Here is an 18573-nt window from a genome sequence, read left to right on the forward strand (position 1 = left end):
TCTCGTTCGAGCATTAATTCCACGATTTACCAGGACTACGCGATTTCTCATGATTTTCCATTCGCTCGCCAAGACATCAATCCGAAATGGAATGATAAGATTCTTTCCGTAAGATCTTCGCTCGATTATCCCGACCTAGGAAGCGCGGCAAGCGTATTCTCTATTTCGAACGGTTTAACGAACAAAAAGTTCGAAGGCCCTACGTCTGAGGATAAACCGATTAAAACGGGTGCTTTAACTTTGTCGAAGAGGAAATTAGAGACAACGTTCTCGCGGATTGGATCCTCGAGATGGGAGAAATTATCGGAACATCGGCTCGTAGAATCCATAGATTCGGGCGTACTGACGGACTATTCTCGATACGATCTTCATACTTGCGGGAGCACCTGCGGAGAAGGGAATGCAAATGCTTTTTATATTCACGAAAGAGAAAAGCTTCACGGAGATACTTCGTACATCGCGTCGGATAGCGTTTGTTCCGACGATTCTCTCGATCGGCGCGTCGACAGTGCCGTGAGAAAATGTACCGAGGATTTGGTATTACTCGAACGACGAGTTAAACTCAAACTGAAGACCTTCGGAGGTCGGCTCGAAACATCGAAAGGGAATTTATTTGCTTTATTCGATTGGTCTAGCGGGGACGAATGTATCGGTAGTATTTCCACGCCTTCCTTGGTGTCTCTCACGGATTCCGAAGCGACCTGATCGATCGAATGAGGGGATATGACAGAAAGAAAACAAAAAAAAGAAAAAAAAGAAACAAAAAAAAACAAAAGAAGCGTGTTCTCGTTTGAAAATGTTCTTTTCTTTTTTTTTCTTTTTTTTTCTACATTAATCTGCGCTTAATGTTTTGTTTTGATAGAGCGACGATGATTTAGTCTTCGATAAAATACTTCGGTGTGCGTTTACGTATGAACGTTCTCGCACGTTTAGAATATGCGCGTGAACAAGTACGAAAGGAACAACGTCGTTTGCGAAAAATAATTGGTAGAACGGATTGGTCGTACGATTCAATGAGTTAACGAGGTGTCGACGTACGAGACGATCGAGACATAGTCACGATGTGGAGACACGTCGACACGTCGAATCTGATTGTAAGCTTTCAGGAGAGGTGCGCGCGTTCGACCGCATCGTTAGACCATCCTGTTGTCCGCTTCTCTCTGTCCGTTTCCTCTGTGGTTTCCTTTGAAGCTGGACGAGAAACGAGCTCGCTCGCCCGCCCGTCCGTCCGTCCGTCCGTTCGATGCCCGGCCAAGCGGAAATGCATAAAGCAGTCAGACGCGCGATTCAAGACGCGCGTATTGTTCCTATTTTAACAGACTTTCCTTGTCCTTTGAGCGAGAACCGAGAATACATGTACACTCTCGATAATACACTCTTGATCATCGTCATTGGGATCCGATCGGAGAGTTAGATCGAAACTCGTCTATTAGGCAGTAGCCTATGCCGGTTGACTAGCGGAAGCGTATGAAAGCGTATGAACGAGTACGGGAGCTTTGATAGGAGCGACAAGGAGAATCCTCGAGCCCGGGGTCGTGTTCCACATCGCGAATCCGAGATTACCGTGATATTTATTTCCTTCTTTGGTCGGACTCACGTCGGAACGAGGGGGTAATGCACGAACCGTAGAACGGCACGGCACGGCATCAAAGAACTCTCAGGGAATTAGGTAGCGCGGATATCTCGCGTAAGATGCTTTACCACGGCTGATCCCTCCTGGCATTGAATGCGAGAACCTTGATACAAGCCCACCGACCGGAATACGCTTCTTCCTAATTCCCATCTTACGATGAAAGTAATTATACCTACGTTTCTTAGACGCCTCTTCTTCGTAGGCGCAATCCAGACGTAAGCGCGCACCTTCCTATACAATTCCTTCTTCCTTCTATCGCCTTGCGCGTCACAAAAAATCACTTTTAATCTACACTTTATACGTACATTTACACTTTAATCTTACCTATATACAGTAAAAATCCGTTCGCTTTTTAAAGCGATCTCCCAGGTCCCCCAATTTCGTCGACAAGCTGAAACAGCAGACCTTCGCGCAATATATCTTCGCCATCGGTTGTCCGATTCTTTTATCGTCATTATATATTGTACATATGTAACGATCCAAAAGTAAGTGCTTTTAATTATCTCTCTCTCTCTCTCTCTCTCTCTCTCTCTCTCTCTCTCTCTCTCCCTCCCCCCCCCCCCTCTCTACACCTATACGCGTATAACCGCGAAACAAAAGATAAAGTTTCTCTTCTTAAGGATTAAGGTTAATGACGATCAAACCTTAATCTTTTTCCCTTTACTTGCTTTCACCATTTTTTCTCGTCAACCTCACGTCGAAAGTCCCTTCACGTTGAAACCTTTATTCCAAAGACAGATACTCCAAATAGATTCTTCCAATCGGCAAATTCTCAAGACACGCCTCCTCCAAAGCTTTTACAGTTATTATCCTCGATATATTTGTCCTTTACGACGATCGAACATCGATGTGCGCCGACGATATTCTAGCATGTTACAATTGTTTGCCCACTGATAAAAGCACCGTTTGTCCCGTCTCTGTTTGTTCATCTCTCAAATACCTAGTAAATACTTACTCGCTTACTTACGTCGTCCACGTAAACGCGCCGTGTCTTTTCGCCTATCGAGTTCCAATTCTCGAGCTTTTTCGCACGACGAAACTTTCTCGGTCTACCTCAAAATGGATACTTCCCTTTTACATCTATGCGCGTATCTCTCTATCTTTTATAATATCTCTCCATCCTAGGACTCGTATATACTGGAGAATTTAGAAAACTTTGTAAAATCTATGAATATAATTGTCACCGATGTAATTCATCGATCGGTGGTGGAAGAGCAAGGAAAAGTTCCAAGTTGACTCTCTGAGAATTCAGCTTTGTCATCATTTCAGAAATGAAAGCGTTTGTTTCTTCACAGATTACTGGAGCTATTGTAAGCATACACGACGGTATAGGGAGAGAACGGCGCGAGTTTATACAGGGGATTTGTCTCTATTCGGGCAGTGCCCCTAAACAGTAAGCGGTCGAAACAATTATATGATTCGCAACGATCTCCTTGATCCTACGGATTCTCGAGACGCGGTAATCTAATCTCCGTCAATTTCATGGTTGGCATTCCGGTCTCGTATCTTAAACGGTTCGAGTTAATGGTCAAACGTTTTTCCCAAGCCCCCTCCCCAACCCTTATATATAGGCTTCTTTTTCGTTCCTCTTCGTACGAAGGTAGATGTATGAAATTTCTGGGAAAAAATTCGTCAAAATACTAGCTTCGTCGATATATAGCATCATGGTGGTGGTGGTGGTGGTGGTGGTGGTGGTGGTGGGGTGGGTGTACCCGATAAGAGGCGCTCTTGAGCGACCAGGAAAATTCTATTTCGTCGGGCGAATAGCAAAGCGAAGATGACAAAGTCAAGGAGGAAAATTGCGAAATTGCTTCCTGCAACGGCGGCCAACGCAGTCGCTTAGGCGATATATCCTCGGTCTCGATCTCGCCCTCGCTCTCGTCCTCATCCCTCTCTAGTTCGTCCTCGTCCTCGCCCCCGCGACGAAAGACGTAGGTAAGACCCTCGGGACTAAAGTAGATTCCCTCGATCCCTTTGTCGGCCCTCAATCGAGAGAATGTCGGCACGATCTCTACCTGAAATCGCACGAATCTCCTAGAAATGCACCGCCAATCAAATTCCAGGTTGATGCCTGCTAGGTTGCCAGCTCGAACAAGGGGAGAAAAGTAAAAGAAAAAGTAAAAGAAAAAGTGAAGATGATCTAAGTGAAAATGATCGACGATTTTGGAATATATAATATTTTTTATTACTCCACGAGTTGGTAATTGGCCGAATAATACTAAATTATTCTTATTTATCTCGTTGCACGCGATCCGCCAGAGGATTAAACCCGCTGTTTCTTTCAGGGGCTTTCATCGTTCGGCAACTTTGATCGAACAGAAGTGAGAAAATTTCAACTAGCCAAGTAAGAGGGAACGTATTAGTAATCGTTGCGAAGGACTTTGAAAAATCAGCCTCTTGGGTTTAAAGCTCTTTATCCCCAGGGAGGGTGCGCGACACGTTTCTTTATCCGTTCGGCACAAAGGTTCCACGAAGATTACAGGACTACCGAATCCCTCTATACTAAGTCTATACGAAAGGGCATTATGGCGACAGATAGTAAAGTAATATGCCAGGGCATCGTGTGCATGGACAATAGAGAGAGGGAGGGAGAGAGAGAGAGAGAGTCGAATCATTTTGTCTTTGTCCTTTCCCTTCTTACGATATTCGAAGTCGAACGCTTACCATCGTACTGGTAGCTGGAAATCATCTGAAGGAACAAGATAGAAAAAGAAAAGTCGGGTCTTCGATTTAATCTCTGTATCGTATATTTAAGAAAACCAAAACCTTATATATATATATATATATATATATATATATATATATATATATATATATACACACATATACATATATATACATATATATACATATATATACATATATATATATATATATATATATATATATATATACACAATTAATATAGGTACCTACATGATCAATGCTTGCAGGAGATTTATTCTCTCTCAAGTTACTTATTATCCGCGTCCTATCGTTAGAATATAGCTAAAGCGAGATACACATAAATAATTGTGTTATTATACATTTATACATACATCGCGTACGTACGTACAATAGTTTTATTCGTCATTTATTTGGATTCGCATGCAATTATGTAGTGACTAAATTTCTTCCTTTTGTGGGTAGCAATAAAAATGCTTATTCGTATTGCAAGCGGTAACGCAGAGACTAGATCGCGGTCTTCCATAAAAGACTTTAATAGCTTTAATCAAACGAGCTTATATTACGAAAACGTAAATTAAAATTGCATTCTTCCCGAAGAAAAAAACAAAACAAAAGAAAAACAGAAACAAAAAAAGGAGAAAGAACAAAAAAGAAAACAAAAAAATGGGCACTTTCTTGTGTAATTATAAGCCCTATTTTAAGCTGTTACACAGGTGATTAGATTCCCTTCTCTTCCTTTCTTCATTTGTTCTTATAAATATTTCTTACAATTACGACGATGATATTTACTTATACAATAATTACATTCATCTCGTATTCGCTTTGATTCTTACTTTGATTTTTTAAAAAGAGGAATCCATCGATCGGTCTTGAAAAAGTTTAAATACTTCGTTTAAACTTTTAAGCACGTAATACAAATAGATGCACAGATAGATGATTCATGTACATCCGCGGACGAAAATGCGGACGTGCATTTTGATCTGCAGCTGTACGTAGTTGTGCGATTCCCACTTTGCCGCTTAACTCGAATATATTTGCTAGACGTTTAACTTTTCTATCAACGTTCCTTTATACTTTCATATCTTGGCATTCGAAAGATCTCTCTTCTATCGAGAATGAAATTTTTATTATAAGACTGTCGAGGTAACACGACATTTACATATATTATTTCCACTATAAAATACTCTTCCATTCTAAATGGTAGTAGAACGAAGAATATAACGCAAGATAAAATGATAAGTTAACGATGGAACATTTTTCTTTCAATGTGTGCGTTACGAGTATCACGAATGCAGAGCTTCTGCGTTACACTAAAATCTATAAAATACGAAATTTTGCTATCGCGCAAATCCAACTCGTAATATCCTCGTAATATCAATTACAAAAAATTCACATCTTTGTCGTTTTCACATTGTCGTTTCAAATATTCAGTTAGCAACTTGGCTCGTTCATACTTAACCCTTTCGCATTGGCACGCTTTTTCTGATAATGTTATCGCTGTAACTTGTATTTACGCTGTAGGTACGCCGTATGATACGCCGACGACTCGACACTGATATACACATATAGCATCTACGGACGCCAATAATCGATTACGAACGAAACGATAACGTTTCCTTCTATCAAAAACTTTTTTAATGAGGTTTATTTTTTTTCTTTTTTTTCTTTCTTTTTCTTTCTTTTTTTTTTTGTTTTTTTTTTTTTTTTTTTTTGTTTTTCTTTTTCTATACAATCCAAAATTACTCTTTAGAAAATAACGTCAAATTTATTTTACACAGGCAATTATATTCCGTTGGAAGTATTATATTTTCGATCTACGCATAAGAATATAATGTCATTTTAATTTAATTACAGGGAGCGACGATATTGCAAAAATGTAAAAAATAAAAAGGGAGATAATTAATATTTAATTTTTTGCGAAGGAAAAGGCGAATAATTTAAAAACACGTTACGTTACACGCGCTCTTCGGAGCGAAAGGGTTAAAAGGAGTTAGAAATGTTCAATCAGAAACGCGTATCCAATCAGTAATAATGCTCCTAGGGAGAACACTTGACACTTGAGAATCGTATCCGTAAATACCGTTTCGAAAAATCGCGTCCACCTAAATATAATACATTTTATAATATGTACTTAATGGTAAGCTTGTAAAACGAAGCACGACTAGAGTACCGTTGGAGATTCTCGTGACTAGACGTCATTTGATTTAACCTTAACTATCTTTGATATTTAGCTGTATGACAGTGATACGTCGATCGCATCCCCTGGACCGGTGGATATATATATATATGTATATATACATATATATATATATATATATATATATATATATATATTGGATATCTTAAAACGAGTACTTTAACGCTAATACGTGCGATTGAATATTATCCAGTAACCAGACCGAAGCGAGCGAAGAATTTTACGCTCAACACGAATCGAGATCTTGACGCTTGATACGCTTCCTCCTCGCGCCTATGTACACCCTACCCTACAACCTGACCTACCGTCACTATCTACACATTTACATCGAACAAAATCCGCCCAGAATCAATTCCCACTTTTACAGAAATTTACAAACTCAAGCCGACACGTTCATTGCGCCCGTCTTACATTTCCCGACTCCTTACGCTTTCTTTTTCTCTTTTTTCTTTTTTTCCTTTTTTCTGACAATATCAGCGCACACTTATCTAGTAAAATAATACTTTTTTCTGCCTGTGAAATAACAACGAACGTCGTTTATCCCTCCGTTCGGATCCGAGGGATCGTTCTCTTCGCGATTTCTTCCTTTTCTTTTCTTTCCTTTCCTTTCCTTCCTTTGTTTTTCCTCGTTTTCTTTTTTTTCTCGTTTCTTTTTTTTCGCTTTTTTTCCGTTTTTCTTTTTTTTTTCTTTTTTTCTTTTTTTCAATCTTATTTTCTTCTTTTTCCTTTTCTACTTAGGATATATTTCAGTCCTTATCTATAAACCGCCCATTAAACGTAAAATAATAATGAACTGATAGATCGAGTAGGAGAATTTTGATTGTGTACTCACATATTCGAAAATCTTCCGATAACCTAAAAGCTGAAATCTTTTTGGGGAGTGTTAAGTAGTATCAAGTAGTAGAACGAAGGTTCTACTACTACGAATTAGTACAAAGTAATAGTGCGAAGTAGTAGGAGTCTTACAAATCAAGGCCGTATCTCCAATAAAATCCGGGCCGTCGAGGTAGGGGTCGAGCAGGAAACTGGTGTCAGGGCATCACATTGCTCGAAAGAGTGTGTACACCGAGCTGGCTACTGTCCAATTTCGATGTACCTTCTGCATCATCGAGCTTGATGTTTTTGCTGTTGCTGTTGTTATTGCTGTTGCTGTTGCTATTGCTGTCGCCGTTGCCGTTGCCGTTGCCGTTGCCACTGCCGTTGCCGTTGCCACTGCCGTTGCCGTTGCCGCTGCCGTTGCCGTTGCCATTAAGAACGTTCTCCGGATGTTGATTGACCATGTGCTTTCTCAAAGCAGCCTGTCGATTAAACTTGGCGTCGCATCTGGTGCAAGGTATCTCGGTGGTCATGGTGCTGGCCACGGATGAATTCGAAGTGCCAGCGATCGATTCTCCGTTCGGTAATCTCGGCTTGTGCCAACGTCGATGGGAAGCAAGATTAGCCGGACAAGAGAACCTCTTGTCACACTCTGGACACTTGTATTCGACGTGAGCTATTCTGGAGCATCTGTGTTGGGCCAATTGAAAGGCATCCTCGTGAAGTTGCCGGCAGAGCTTGCACTGATACGGTCCCAGTCGATTTTCAATCTTGGCCAGTTCGGCGCGTGCCTCTTCGGTGACTTCGACGATATTGAAGGCTGGATCAATGTCGCCGGTAACCACTGCCTCGTCCGGTCCTAATATTACCGTTCCGGAAACAGGACTGCTCGTATCCTCGTCGAATTTCAATCTTCTCGCGTGCTTCTTCTTTGGTCTTGGAGTAGGCTTGTCGGATAATAGGTTTTGTCGGGGCGTAACGTTAACGTTGGCCATAGAATTCGAAGGCGAGGAGACGTCTTCCTCTCTGGTCTTCCTTCTTGGACATTGCGGTGGCGAGGGTGTGCTCGGTGGGGTCATAGGTGCGTGTATACTTTGAAAGTGATGATGCTGTGGAGTCAATAGAAGCTGCTGATGGTAAGACTGGATGGATTGCAATCGAGTCGGACTGTTTAGTAATAGCTTTTGATTTTGTAATTGGTGATACTTTTGAATCGCGTCATTGCTCGGATAAGGAGGTGGCAATCCACGATTGGTCTCGTCTGGAAAGCGAGCCTTTTCGAATGCTTCCTGAACGTGCAAGCCACCTTCTTTTACCGACAAGTGTCTGTCGTAACTGCGCTGGCTGTGAGCGGACGAGCTTCGCTGTGGTTCGGTCTCGGTGTCCTCGATCAACAATAGATCCACGCTCTCGCTGTCCGTTCGATATCTTTGGTTTTCCGCTCGTCTTTGGGCATCCTCGCGAATCCTCCTATCTTCCTCGTCGTCTACCTCGATAGCATCTTCGATGGTCCTTGGTGTGCTGGGCGTAGCCGGTGCTTTTAAGGACAAATCCAATGGGCAAGGTGTGGACGGCCTCGAAGATTCCCAACCGCGGAGTACAGTCTGATGCTGTTCGGCAATTCTGCCGTACGTACTCGCTATGTTATCCGTTGGAATGTGCCAGCTCGTTCCTGGTCCCGCATACGGATGGTGAACTTCTTCCCCGTAATAACCAAAATAATTGAGTCCAGGAGCGAGAAACGCTCGAGGCAAAGTGCTGTGTAGCATTTTAAAAATGCGCTTTTCCTTTTCCTTCGCAAGATTCTCTCTCTCTCTCTCTCTCTCTCTCTCTCTCTCTCTCTCTGCCTGCCCCCTTCTCTGTTCTTTTTCGAGTATTTACTCGTTTTTGTCCTTGATGAAGTTTCACGACGCTCTTCTCCTTCGTGATTCGAGCAGCTCCGTTTTCTCCATTATTTCCAAAAATTTCTTATCCCACCGACGATCGAACAAATTATCTGTCTCGACAACCTGTCGATCTTTTTTCGTAAAGTCCACCTATATAAATGAGAACGACACGACCCTCTACCTCGGCGATCGGACGCCGTTTGACAGAAGGACGCTCGTGCCACGTCTCGTATATCCCTATGCTCCGCCCGGGAGCTAACTGCTATCTTTATTCCTATTGGTCGGTTAGCTTATCCTCCCCTCTTTCGTGTTCGGGCGCGTGCTCGTTTAAACGCCCGACGCCCCTCGCGAAACGGGTAGACTTGGGTAGACGCGGCCAGACGCTGCCTACCAGCTGTGAGAGCTGGGTTCGTTTTCTCGTCTAATATTTCATCGAAATGTTTACGAAATCCTACGGACTACGCGTTTAAATAATACTTTTCTTTCCGCTTTTCAGCCCAATACGCGTAGGGCTACAAACGGAAAATTCCATCTTTATTGGAAATATAAATCGAATCCATTCGCATAAGCTATGATACATGATATTTCATGAATTTCAGATCAAGCATTACCTGGAAAAATAAACTGGAACGGTTCTTCGCGCAGCGAAAAGAGAATAAAGAGAAAACGAGCGAGTGCGTGTATGTGCGCGTGCATGTGCGTGCGTGCGTGCGTGCGTGCGTGCGTGCGTGCGTGTGTGTGTGTGTGAGAGAGAGAGAGCAAAAGAGATTGAGGGGTCGTGCTTGAACCGTAAGATAAGGTGCGCAATTATACGGTTGCATTCGATACCTTTAATTGTATACCCGGGTCCCCACATAACGCAACGTTCCACGTCGTTGTTCTCTCACGCTGTCGCTACGCTTCGTGTCTGCCACCTCCTCTCATACTCTACCTACCTTTCTTGCTCGATCGATTATTTTTCTTTATACGGATAGGCATTTACGAACTCGCGCTTTATCCTTTCGATAGGTATATCAAAATGATATAACTGATATATAGAAGATGGGTATTTATCCTTAATTATTTTCCAAATTTCTTTCCCGAAGCGACATTTGGATGCCTAATCCGTTGATCCTCTTAATTATAAGTATATCGAGCCCGTTAATCTTTATAAATAATTCCTCGCTTATGATGGGCCTACGTTAATATCGGCTCATATATGTCACTCGTCCGTGAAGGTCGCGTGCTCGCGTGTGAAGCTATACGTGCACGAAGATCAGTCGATTCCGTTAGTTAATCCGCACCCCTGTGGGATCTACGAAGGTCGGACAATCACGCTGTAATTGGACGAGAGGCTGTTGAGATGCACTCAAGACGTTCCCCCACCCTCCTCGCTCAAAGAATAGCTCGACAGCTCGACAATCGACGCAATCATTGACAATTATTATCAGAGGAATAACGAAAAGAAAAAGAAATGGATTTGTTCGAGCGTGGAGGATGATTGTTAGTGCCCGACGCGCGTTTAGAATTTAATTGATTAGTATTAATTAGGATTAATATCCTGACAATTATGAAGGGCAATAAAGTGAAATTGAAAAAAGAGAAAAAAAAGGGGGGAAAAAAAAAGGAAAAAAGAAAAAAAGCAAAAAGAGAGAAAAAAAGCTAGCGGTCGAAACGTTCAGACATTGATTCGGTCGGATTAATTCGGCATCGGCGTATATAGCTTATCTCGCGTAATCATTCCGGCGTACGAACGAAAACAGGTGGTACAATAGTCCATTATTATCCGCAAATATTATTCGAACTAATATGCCCAATGTATGTGTATGTAAAATGTGCGTATTGGGCCGCGAGGATGGAGGTCAATCGATACGGATTTCCAATAATTATTTGATACTACGTAAAACGTTTTCCTACGTGTTGCGCGCTGCTTCGGCTAATCTCCGCAGAATGTTCGGCGTGTTCCGAGCGTGCGAGCATAAAACGTAATCTACGGGAAATATTTAAAAGTACTTTTTTGCTTTTTTATTCTTTTTTATTTTAAAGTAAGCATCAACGACAAACAAGTTGCCGATAGGCGATTTACTATCGCGCGTCGAATTAAATCAAACGACGCGCGTTCATTCATCATCGGACGCACAACCGGCTATAACATCGATAACGACACATCATAATAATAATGCGAACTAATAATACGCCGCGACGTATCTAACTTATCTTGTTCGATGCGTCTCGTGAAATTCCTATGGTCTTTCGATACGTTGAAACAAAAGAATCGATCGTGTTTTATTTATCACTTTTTGACAATGAAGAGAGCCATATATGCACGTAAATGCTAAAAGTTTAGTCGTTAATTATTGTCGTACGATCGTTAAGAGGATGGACAATTTTGCATAATAATGCGAATAAACGTTATTCTTGGGCCTAGGGGAAGGACGTGGTGTGCGTCTTGAAGAGAAAAAGAATGATGAAAAAGAAAGGATAAAGGGGTTGGAGGAGAGGGTAAAGGAGATTGGTTGGAGTAAGCTTTTCGCATACGCGAAATGCGGATGTAAGCGAGTGCTTTCGTAGAAGCAGTTCGGGAACATGGGTACTATGCTATAGGACGTACGATTGGAAGTAGGGGGTAGGGGGAGGGGGAGGGGAACGGTGGTGGAAAAGAGCGAGGGATGCGTCTGCATATTTTATGCGATTTTAATGTGTCTCTGCCTGACTGTTCGGCTTGCACGCTGCTCAACCTCCCAATCCACCTTTCGCGGAGCATCAACGTGGTCTGCTCGTACACCACCCACGCATCTCCTTCCTCCTGCCTGCACGGACTAGGAGTGACTGCCGTGATGCTCTAATCGGCTTACGCAACAAACCACCCTCATTCCCCGTTTCCACCGCAGTCCTGAGCGCTCTCGAGTCTTTTCCTCCCGTCCCTTTCCGACCCTCTTTTCTCATCCTCTCTCTCTCTCTCTCTCTCTCTCTCTCTCTCTCGCTCTCTCGCTCGCTCGCTCGCTCTCTCGCTCGCTCGGTCGGTCGGTCGGTCGGTCGGTCGGTCGGTCGGTCGGTCGCTCTCCTTCTCTTTGCGCAAAGCAGGAGAAAGCCTAAATGAGGAACCGTCTGTCTATTACTTTGTGGTTTACGACGATCTGTTACGACGCAGAGAAGAACATCCGCTGTTTATCCATCCATCTTTTTTATTCTTACCTCGATATCGTTTAGCTTTGAGAGTGTTAGTGTATCGTAAAAATACGAGCTCATCGAAGCGTTCTGAAATGACGATCGGGGTTAAGAGGACGCCGCAAATAACGTCACGAAGAACGACCGTCTTGAGATAGATTTAGAAAAAATTAGAAGAAATTTGGCGAAAAGGCTCGTCTCCCACGGAGTCATGCGATTAAAATGTAAGTAATAAATGGAATGTTCTTGTGGATGAGTCAGGTCATAACGCGTGGTTGTGTGCCCACCTCAGCCCTACCTTTCGTGTCGTGTTTGCCGAGCGTGCACGAGGGGCACTCGGTTGCCCTAGGCCAGGACGTGCATTATTGGATAGAGTTACATTAAACATACGCTCCGTGCCGTATTGTTCGGATTATTTTCCAATACCGGTGTATAACGCGAGCGCGAGCGCGCGCGCTCACGCTCGCACTCGTGAGAGATACCTACCTACCTACCTGCCTAGTACCTACGGCGCTATCCTCGGACGACGATATCGAATGAACCGGAATGAGAGTTGCTATCGAACAAATGTACTACGGCTCTCGTTACTGCCAGTACGCTCTCTTTTTTTTTCTTGTCTTCTTTTTTTTTCTTTCTTTCTTTTTTCTTTTTTTTTCCCCTACCCCTTTCCGATCGACGGTCTTTTCCTTTGTTCTTCGTGCAAAAAAAGGAAACTAATGTCAATCATACGACGCATACGTATGTAAATATATTGAAAAAGTATTATATTTCAATGTATATTACGTGATTACTTATTATAATATCGATATTTACAATTTTCTTTTTTTTTCTTTCTTTCTTCCCCCCCCCCTCCCCATCCCCCAAGTCACGGCACGCGTGTGGGTATATCAAAGTGTTTTCTTTCCTTTCGTATCCGTCCGTTCTTGGTTAACTCTTTTTGTTGTTTTTGGCGTCGTACTCGACGACGGCGTTGCCTTCCTCTTTCTACGCCGGAACGTTTTGTCATTCGACTCGTTTTCATCCTCTTCGTGGATATTTTCGTTTTCTTCGTCATCGACTTTCTTTACGGGCGGAGTTACATGCGCGAATAAAAAGTTTGTCGTATTCGCTGGCGCCAAATTGATCGTATCATTCAATCGTACTCTCTTAGCGATACGATCTAATTCTTCTTCTCCCCGCGATAAGAACGAACGTTTCTTCATAATGGTCTGCAACCGTCAAAAATATAAATAATGTAATTTGTAAACATATTGTCCTTTATAATATAGACGATATTACTTGTATACGCGTGTTTTAATTGTTACTTACTTTAATCGCACCTTTTCTTCCTCCCAATGCGGGCGCATTCAATAAATCGAATAAATTGCGCGGCATTATCGGTTCCATCATGGGCTCATTATCGTTTCCCGAAGAATCATGTTTCTCGGACTTTTCGGATTCGAGTTTTTTCAGCAATTTCACGCCAAATTTGAAGATTTCACTTTTCCCTAAATCCTCCTCGATTTCTTCGTCTACTGCTCTCTGTGAATGCGATCCGCTCCCTTGAGAATTCGTTGAGCTCACATATTTATATATTAAATTCCTTACCTTTTTCTCCTCGAGAAACTTGTCTCTTTCGTGTCTAAGTTTACACCATTCCAATTCATTTTCGTTATCTTGTAAATCTAGTCCAGCGTCTGTATCGTCGTCCATACGAGAAGCCTCGCCATTCTCTCCGAGTTTATCTAAGTTAAACGAGATAAAAACATTCGCAATTAAGTTTACGAAATGCCCTCGACAGAAGTCGTTTCCATTAGATATATCTCGAAATACCTATATTTTTCCACTTGAACTTTCGCTCTCGCCCATTACCCTCCGTATGCAAATCACCATCTTCGAATAATAATTCTTGCAACATTCTCACTTCTCTTTGATCCTGATCCAATATTTGTCTCATATGAATTTTCTCTAATTGATTGCGCACTTTATTTTCATCTATTTCATCTTCATCTCCTTCCTCGAATTCCAATTTGTCTAAATCTTTCTCATCTTCGTCTGCCGAATCCCAGTCGCTATCGCTCAACTCGGCTTCTTCTTCGAAAAATTCAGCGGCAAGCTTATTCTTGCTCTTTTTCGAAACAATAATTTCATTTTCTTCGGAATCATAATCGACATAATTGTCTACCTTTTCCTGATCCGATCGTAAATCACACTGTTGACTATCGTCTTCGTCGTCGTCGTCGTCGTCGTCGTCGTCGTCGTCGGTTAATTGTAATTTTTTCGTACGTCGTTTCCTCGTTATTTTCACTTTATCTCCATCTTTATCGGGGTCATCTTCGTTGTCGGAAGAGAAGACGGCCGATAACTTATTCCACGTCGACCCATCGATATTTTTTATATTTTCTCGAGGCGAAGCAGAACTTTCGTCCAAATAAAGTTTCACGTCCTGAGAAGTTTCCTTTTCAAATGATGTATCTTTATCTGATTTTTCTACGTCTACGGGACATACATTCAATGTCAATGAAGTCGTCAATGAAGATTTTTCCTCAGATGATGTCGGATTTAATACGGTCATTTGTGTCGAGGGAAACTCTCCTGAACATAATTGCATGAGATCTTCGTCGTTCGCTACGTCATTATAATCATCGAAAAGTTTCTTTTGTGGTTTCATTTTTTTATCAATACCATAACGACTTTTACATGTTGCATTGAATGGCATATGTGTTTGAGAAAATGACTCGGTACTATTGACAAATGCGAATTCGTCCTTCTTGGCTGAATTCTTTCTACTAGAATTCGAGCTTGCATGCAATATTGTTAGTTGCGTAATTGGAGACACAAAATCAAGAACGTTCGTTTTAATCGATGGCGTCTTACACATTTGCGTTAAATCAGGCTGATTATTTTTTTGAAGAATCGAAACGTCATTTTCTTCATCGCTGTTCCAGTCGATTGGACAATTATTCGTTTCAAATAAATCTACATTCGTTGTGGTCCTTTCAAAAACACTTGTTTTCGCTTCGTTAATCCTGTCTGTTGTAGTTTTTAATGGCGACAAATTAGAATCATCTTCGAACGCTTTTACAATTCTCTTTGGTTTCCATTTCTTTGTAATTCTGATGCAATCGTCGTTAGAATCATCATCATTTTCGTATATACGATTCTTTGCACATTTTTCTTCGTCGTTGTCGTCGTTGTCGTCGTCGTCGTCGTCGTTGTCCTCCTCCTGCTCCTCCTCCTCCTGCTCCTCCTCCTCCTCCTGCTCCTCCTCCTCCTGCTCCTCCTCCTCCTCCTCCTCCTCCTGCTCCTCCTCCTCCTGCTCCTCCTCCTCCTGCTCCTCCTCCTCCTCCTGCTCCTCCTCCTCCTGCTCCTGCTCCTCCTCCTCCTCCTCATTCTCACTTTCCTCAGCTTCATCGTCTGCAAATTCACACAAAGGCCTCTTCTTATCTACCATAGGAATATCGTTCTCTTCCGGTTCACTTTCTTCTCCACTTCCGCTAGATTCGTCTTGTAGTTTTTCCTCGGTATCTATACCGTGTACGCTTATATCGTCCATTTCTAATTCATTATATCTTAACTCTTGTTCCTTTTGTTTCCATTCTTCATTACGCTTCATGGCCATTTTAAACTTCAAGTCTTCCTTCAAACGTTTCAATTTAGCTCCGGGCTTATCTAATTCTGGATCTTCTTTTTCGATAACAGCCTTTTTATAGAAAAGTGTACGTTTAACTGTCTTCAATCCATCAGCGGTATTTTCCAAGTGAACAACATTTATCTCGGCTGTTCCCTCTACGTCTTTATCACTAGCAGTATGCTTGGAAAGAAATCTATTTATTAAGTTTTCTACACCTTTCTTATTCGGTTTCATGTCGCACGATAAATCAATTATCATACCCGGGGAACCTTTTAATCGCGGCTCTATATTTATCCTCGTATCGGGCAATGATTGTCTTTTTATGCGCTTTTCTTCTTTGCAAAAGAAACTCGATAATGGTAAACTTTCTATATGCTCCACTGTTTTTTCAGTTGTAGCATTTCCCAAAACGGAAGTAGCTAGATCATGATCATCGCCGCTAGCTTGAGCATGCAGCTTATCATTGTCATTTTTATCTAACGATAGATTATTATCAATGGCCTCCGTTAGTACTTTATACTCTTTTTCCTCCAAACATATTTCACTCGTAGTCTTTTCCAATAGAATATTCTTTTTCAATTTATCTTTGTCACATTGTACAACTTTACGGTTGACTAATTCGAGCAACTTATCTATTACCTCTTGTACAATTATTTCATCATTTTTATCATGATCATGATGTCTCAGATCACTTTTCGCATTTGTCACAGCACAGTCATCAATATATGACTTTGATAAATCTGCATCAGTTTTTCCTACTTCATCGCTTACATTCAATGTAGATAAACAATGAAAATTGCACCTATCTAATAACTCAATATTTTCATTAGATAATCTTTCTGAAGTATCGGTTATAATCGATTTACATTGGGAAATATCTTTATTAATGGGAAAAACTTGAGCATTGCCTTCACCTTTATCATTGACCATTACCATTTCAATATTTTCATCGGGAAGACAATTAATATCGCCGAAAGGTGTTGTTTCGTTTGCAACGTAAGACGTAGCTGCACCTTTGATAATAGGTTCAGAAATACGCATTGCTAATTCCTCCGCATCTTCCTCCGAGTCGGAAGATTTGTAAAATTCTTCTGCTTCTTTTTCTTTATCCTCAAGTACCTTGCTATGTAGAAGAAAAAGAAAATGATTGATATATAACTTTAAAAGTATATATAATATTTTTCTTTTATATCTTTTACATTACAGGGATGTTACATATGTCACACATATATTAAAATGACGCAAAAGAATATTACCTTACAATAGCGTAAGACATCTTCAGTTTAGAAGCCGTCGTAGGTGCGTCTGGAAGCGTTACAGATACTTTTTTCCTATTTAAAAATTCCTGTAACGTTCGTAATTTTGGCCTATGATACGGTAAAGATATTGCAGTTTCTCTAATCAATCTTTGGGTTTCGCTGTGAATTTGTTTCATGGCTTCTTCCTTGCAGGCTCTGATAGAAGCCTGTGAATAATAATTTTATGAGCAATTTATAATATATATGCAATAGATAACTAGAATGATATCTTTTAAGTAAGAAAAAAAAGTGACTCACTTTCCTGTTGCTTTCCTTCTTACTATCCGTTGACTTTGTCACATTTTTAGGCATCGACAATTGAATTTCATCTTCATCTGAATCGCTATCAACCAGTGTCTCAAACCTTTTCGCTGCCTTTTTCAGCTAAATAAATTTACAATAAATTCAATAATTGATATAACTTATTATTACTCCAAATGTTAAATGCAAGGAATGAACTTACACTTTCCTCTTTCTCTTTCTCCATTCTATACTGGTATCCATTTATAGAATCATTATCCAATGCCATCGTCTCATTTTTTTTCCTTCTAATATTGCCTCCATCCATACTTCCATTGGAAACAACAGATTCAGAATCATCCTCTATCACATTTATCCTGGTTCTGAATGATGAACAAATAGCAATATCATTGTTCTCAGAATCATTGTCTATGATGCCTGAATACGATGGTCTTAATGTTTTAATTTGATCGTTACTCTCTAAGAAATCTTTCTCTTTAACTACAGTATTTTGATCAAGGGCATTCTCAAAGTCACCCCCAACATTATCACAATTAGCCATGTCCTTATTAGGATTAATATCTCTTGAATCTTTTTCAGAGCCACCATCTCTGCTGAATTGATCATGTGTAATATTGCCACAGGACGTTTCCATAATTTCATTCAAGTTCTCATCGCCTTTATTGTCATTATTATTAATAACTTTATTATTAATCCGTTCGTAACTCTCATCAACGTCGGCAATTATTTTAATATTTATTATTTTGTTGCACGATAGCAATAGCCATATTTTATAAAGGAAATAAATAAGCAGTTTAATAATATGACATTATTCGACAGATGAATAAGAACCACTGCTACGTGTACTCTCTCGTAGTAGCGCGAAAGCTCGAAAGATATGCGCACTGGCGCCAAATCGTTGCCAACTTTAATAAAACAAAATAAATGTAATATTCTCTCGTCCATTTTCACTCGTCCACAAAGTTGATATTAAGTTCAATTAATTGCGCATCATTTTATAAGCCCCTTCTTATTTTATATTCATTCACGGCGAACTCGTCGCATTTGTTCATTGT

General features: G+C 41.0%; 2 protein-coding genes across 2 annotated transcripts; both read right to left on the minus strand.

Moving 5' to 3' along the window:
• Window positions 1–4546: 4546 nt before the first annotated feature.
• Window positions 4547–9569, minus strand: LOC124426121 (Ca(2+)/calmodulin-responsive adenylate cyclase-like). Its single transcript, XM_046967417.1, has one exon. It carries the CDS (start codon window positions 9080–9082, stop codon window positions 7529–7531), a length of 1554 nt encoding a protein of 517 aa, XP_046823373.1. The 5' UTR covers window positions 9083–9569; the 3' UTR covers window positions 4547–7528.
• A 3610-nt stretch (window positions 9570–13179) lies between these two features.
• On the minus strand, window positions 13180–18498 carry LOC124426196 (claspin). The gene is made up of 8 exons (XM_046967582.1): window positions 17721–18498; window positions 17516–17641; window positions 17216–17424; window positions 15633–17082; window positions 14159–15578; window positions 13934–14070; window positions 13655–13867; window positions 13180–13554 (listed from the first exon to the last, which is right to left on the minus strand). Exons 1-8 carry the CDS (start codon window positions 18150–18152, stop codon window positions 13234–13236), a joined length of 4308 nt encoding a protein of 1435 aa, XP_046823538.1. The 5' UTR covers window positions 18153–18498; the 3' UTR covers window positions 13180–13233.
• Window positions 18499–18573: the final 75 nt, after the last annotated feature.

Source organism: Vespa crabro, chromosome 8 (assembly GCF_910589235.1).
Source record: "Vespa crabro chromosome 8, iyVesCrab1.2, whole genome shotgun sequence".
Lineage (NCBI taxonomy): Eukaryota > Metazoa > Arthropoda > Insecta > Hymenoptera > Vespidae > Vespa > Vespa crabro.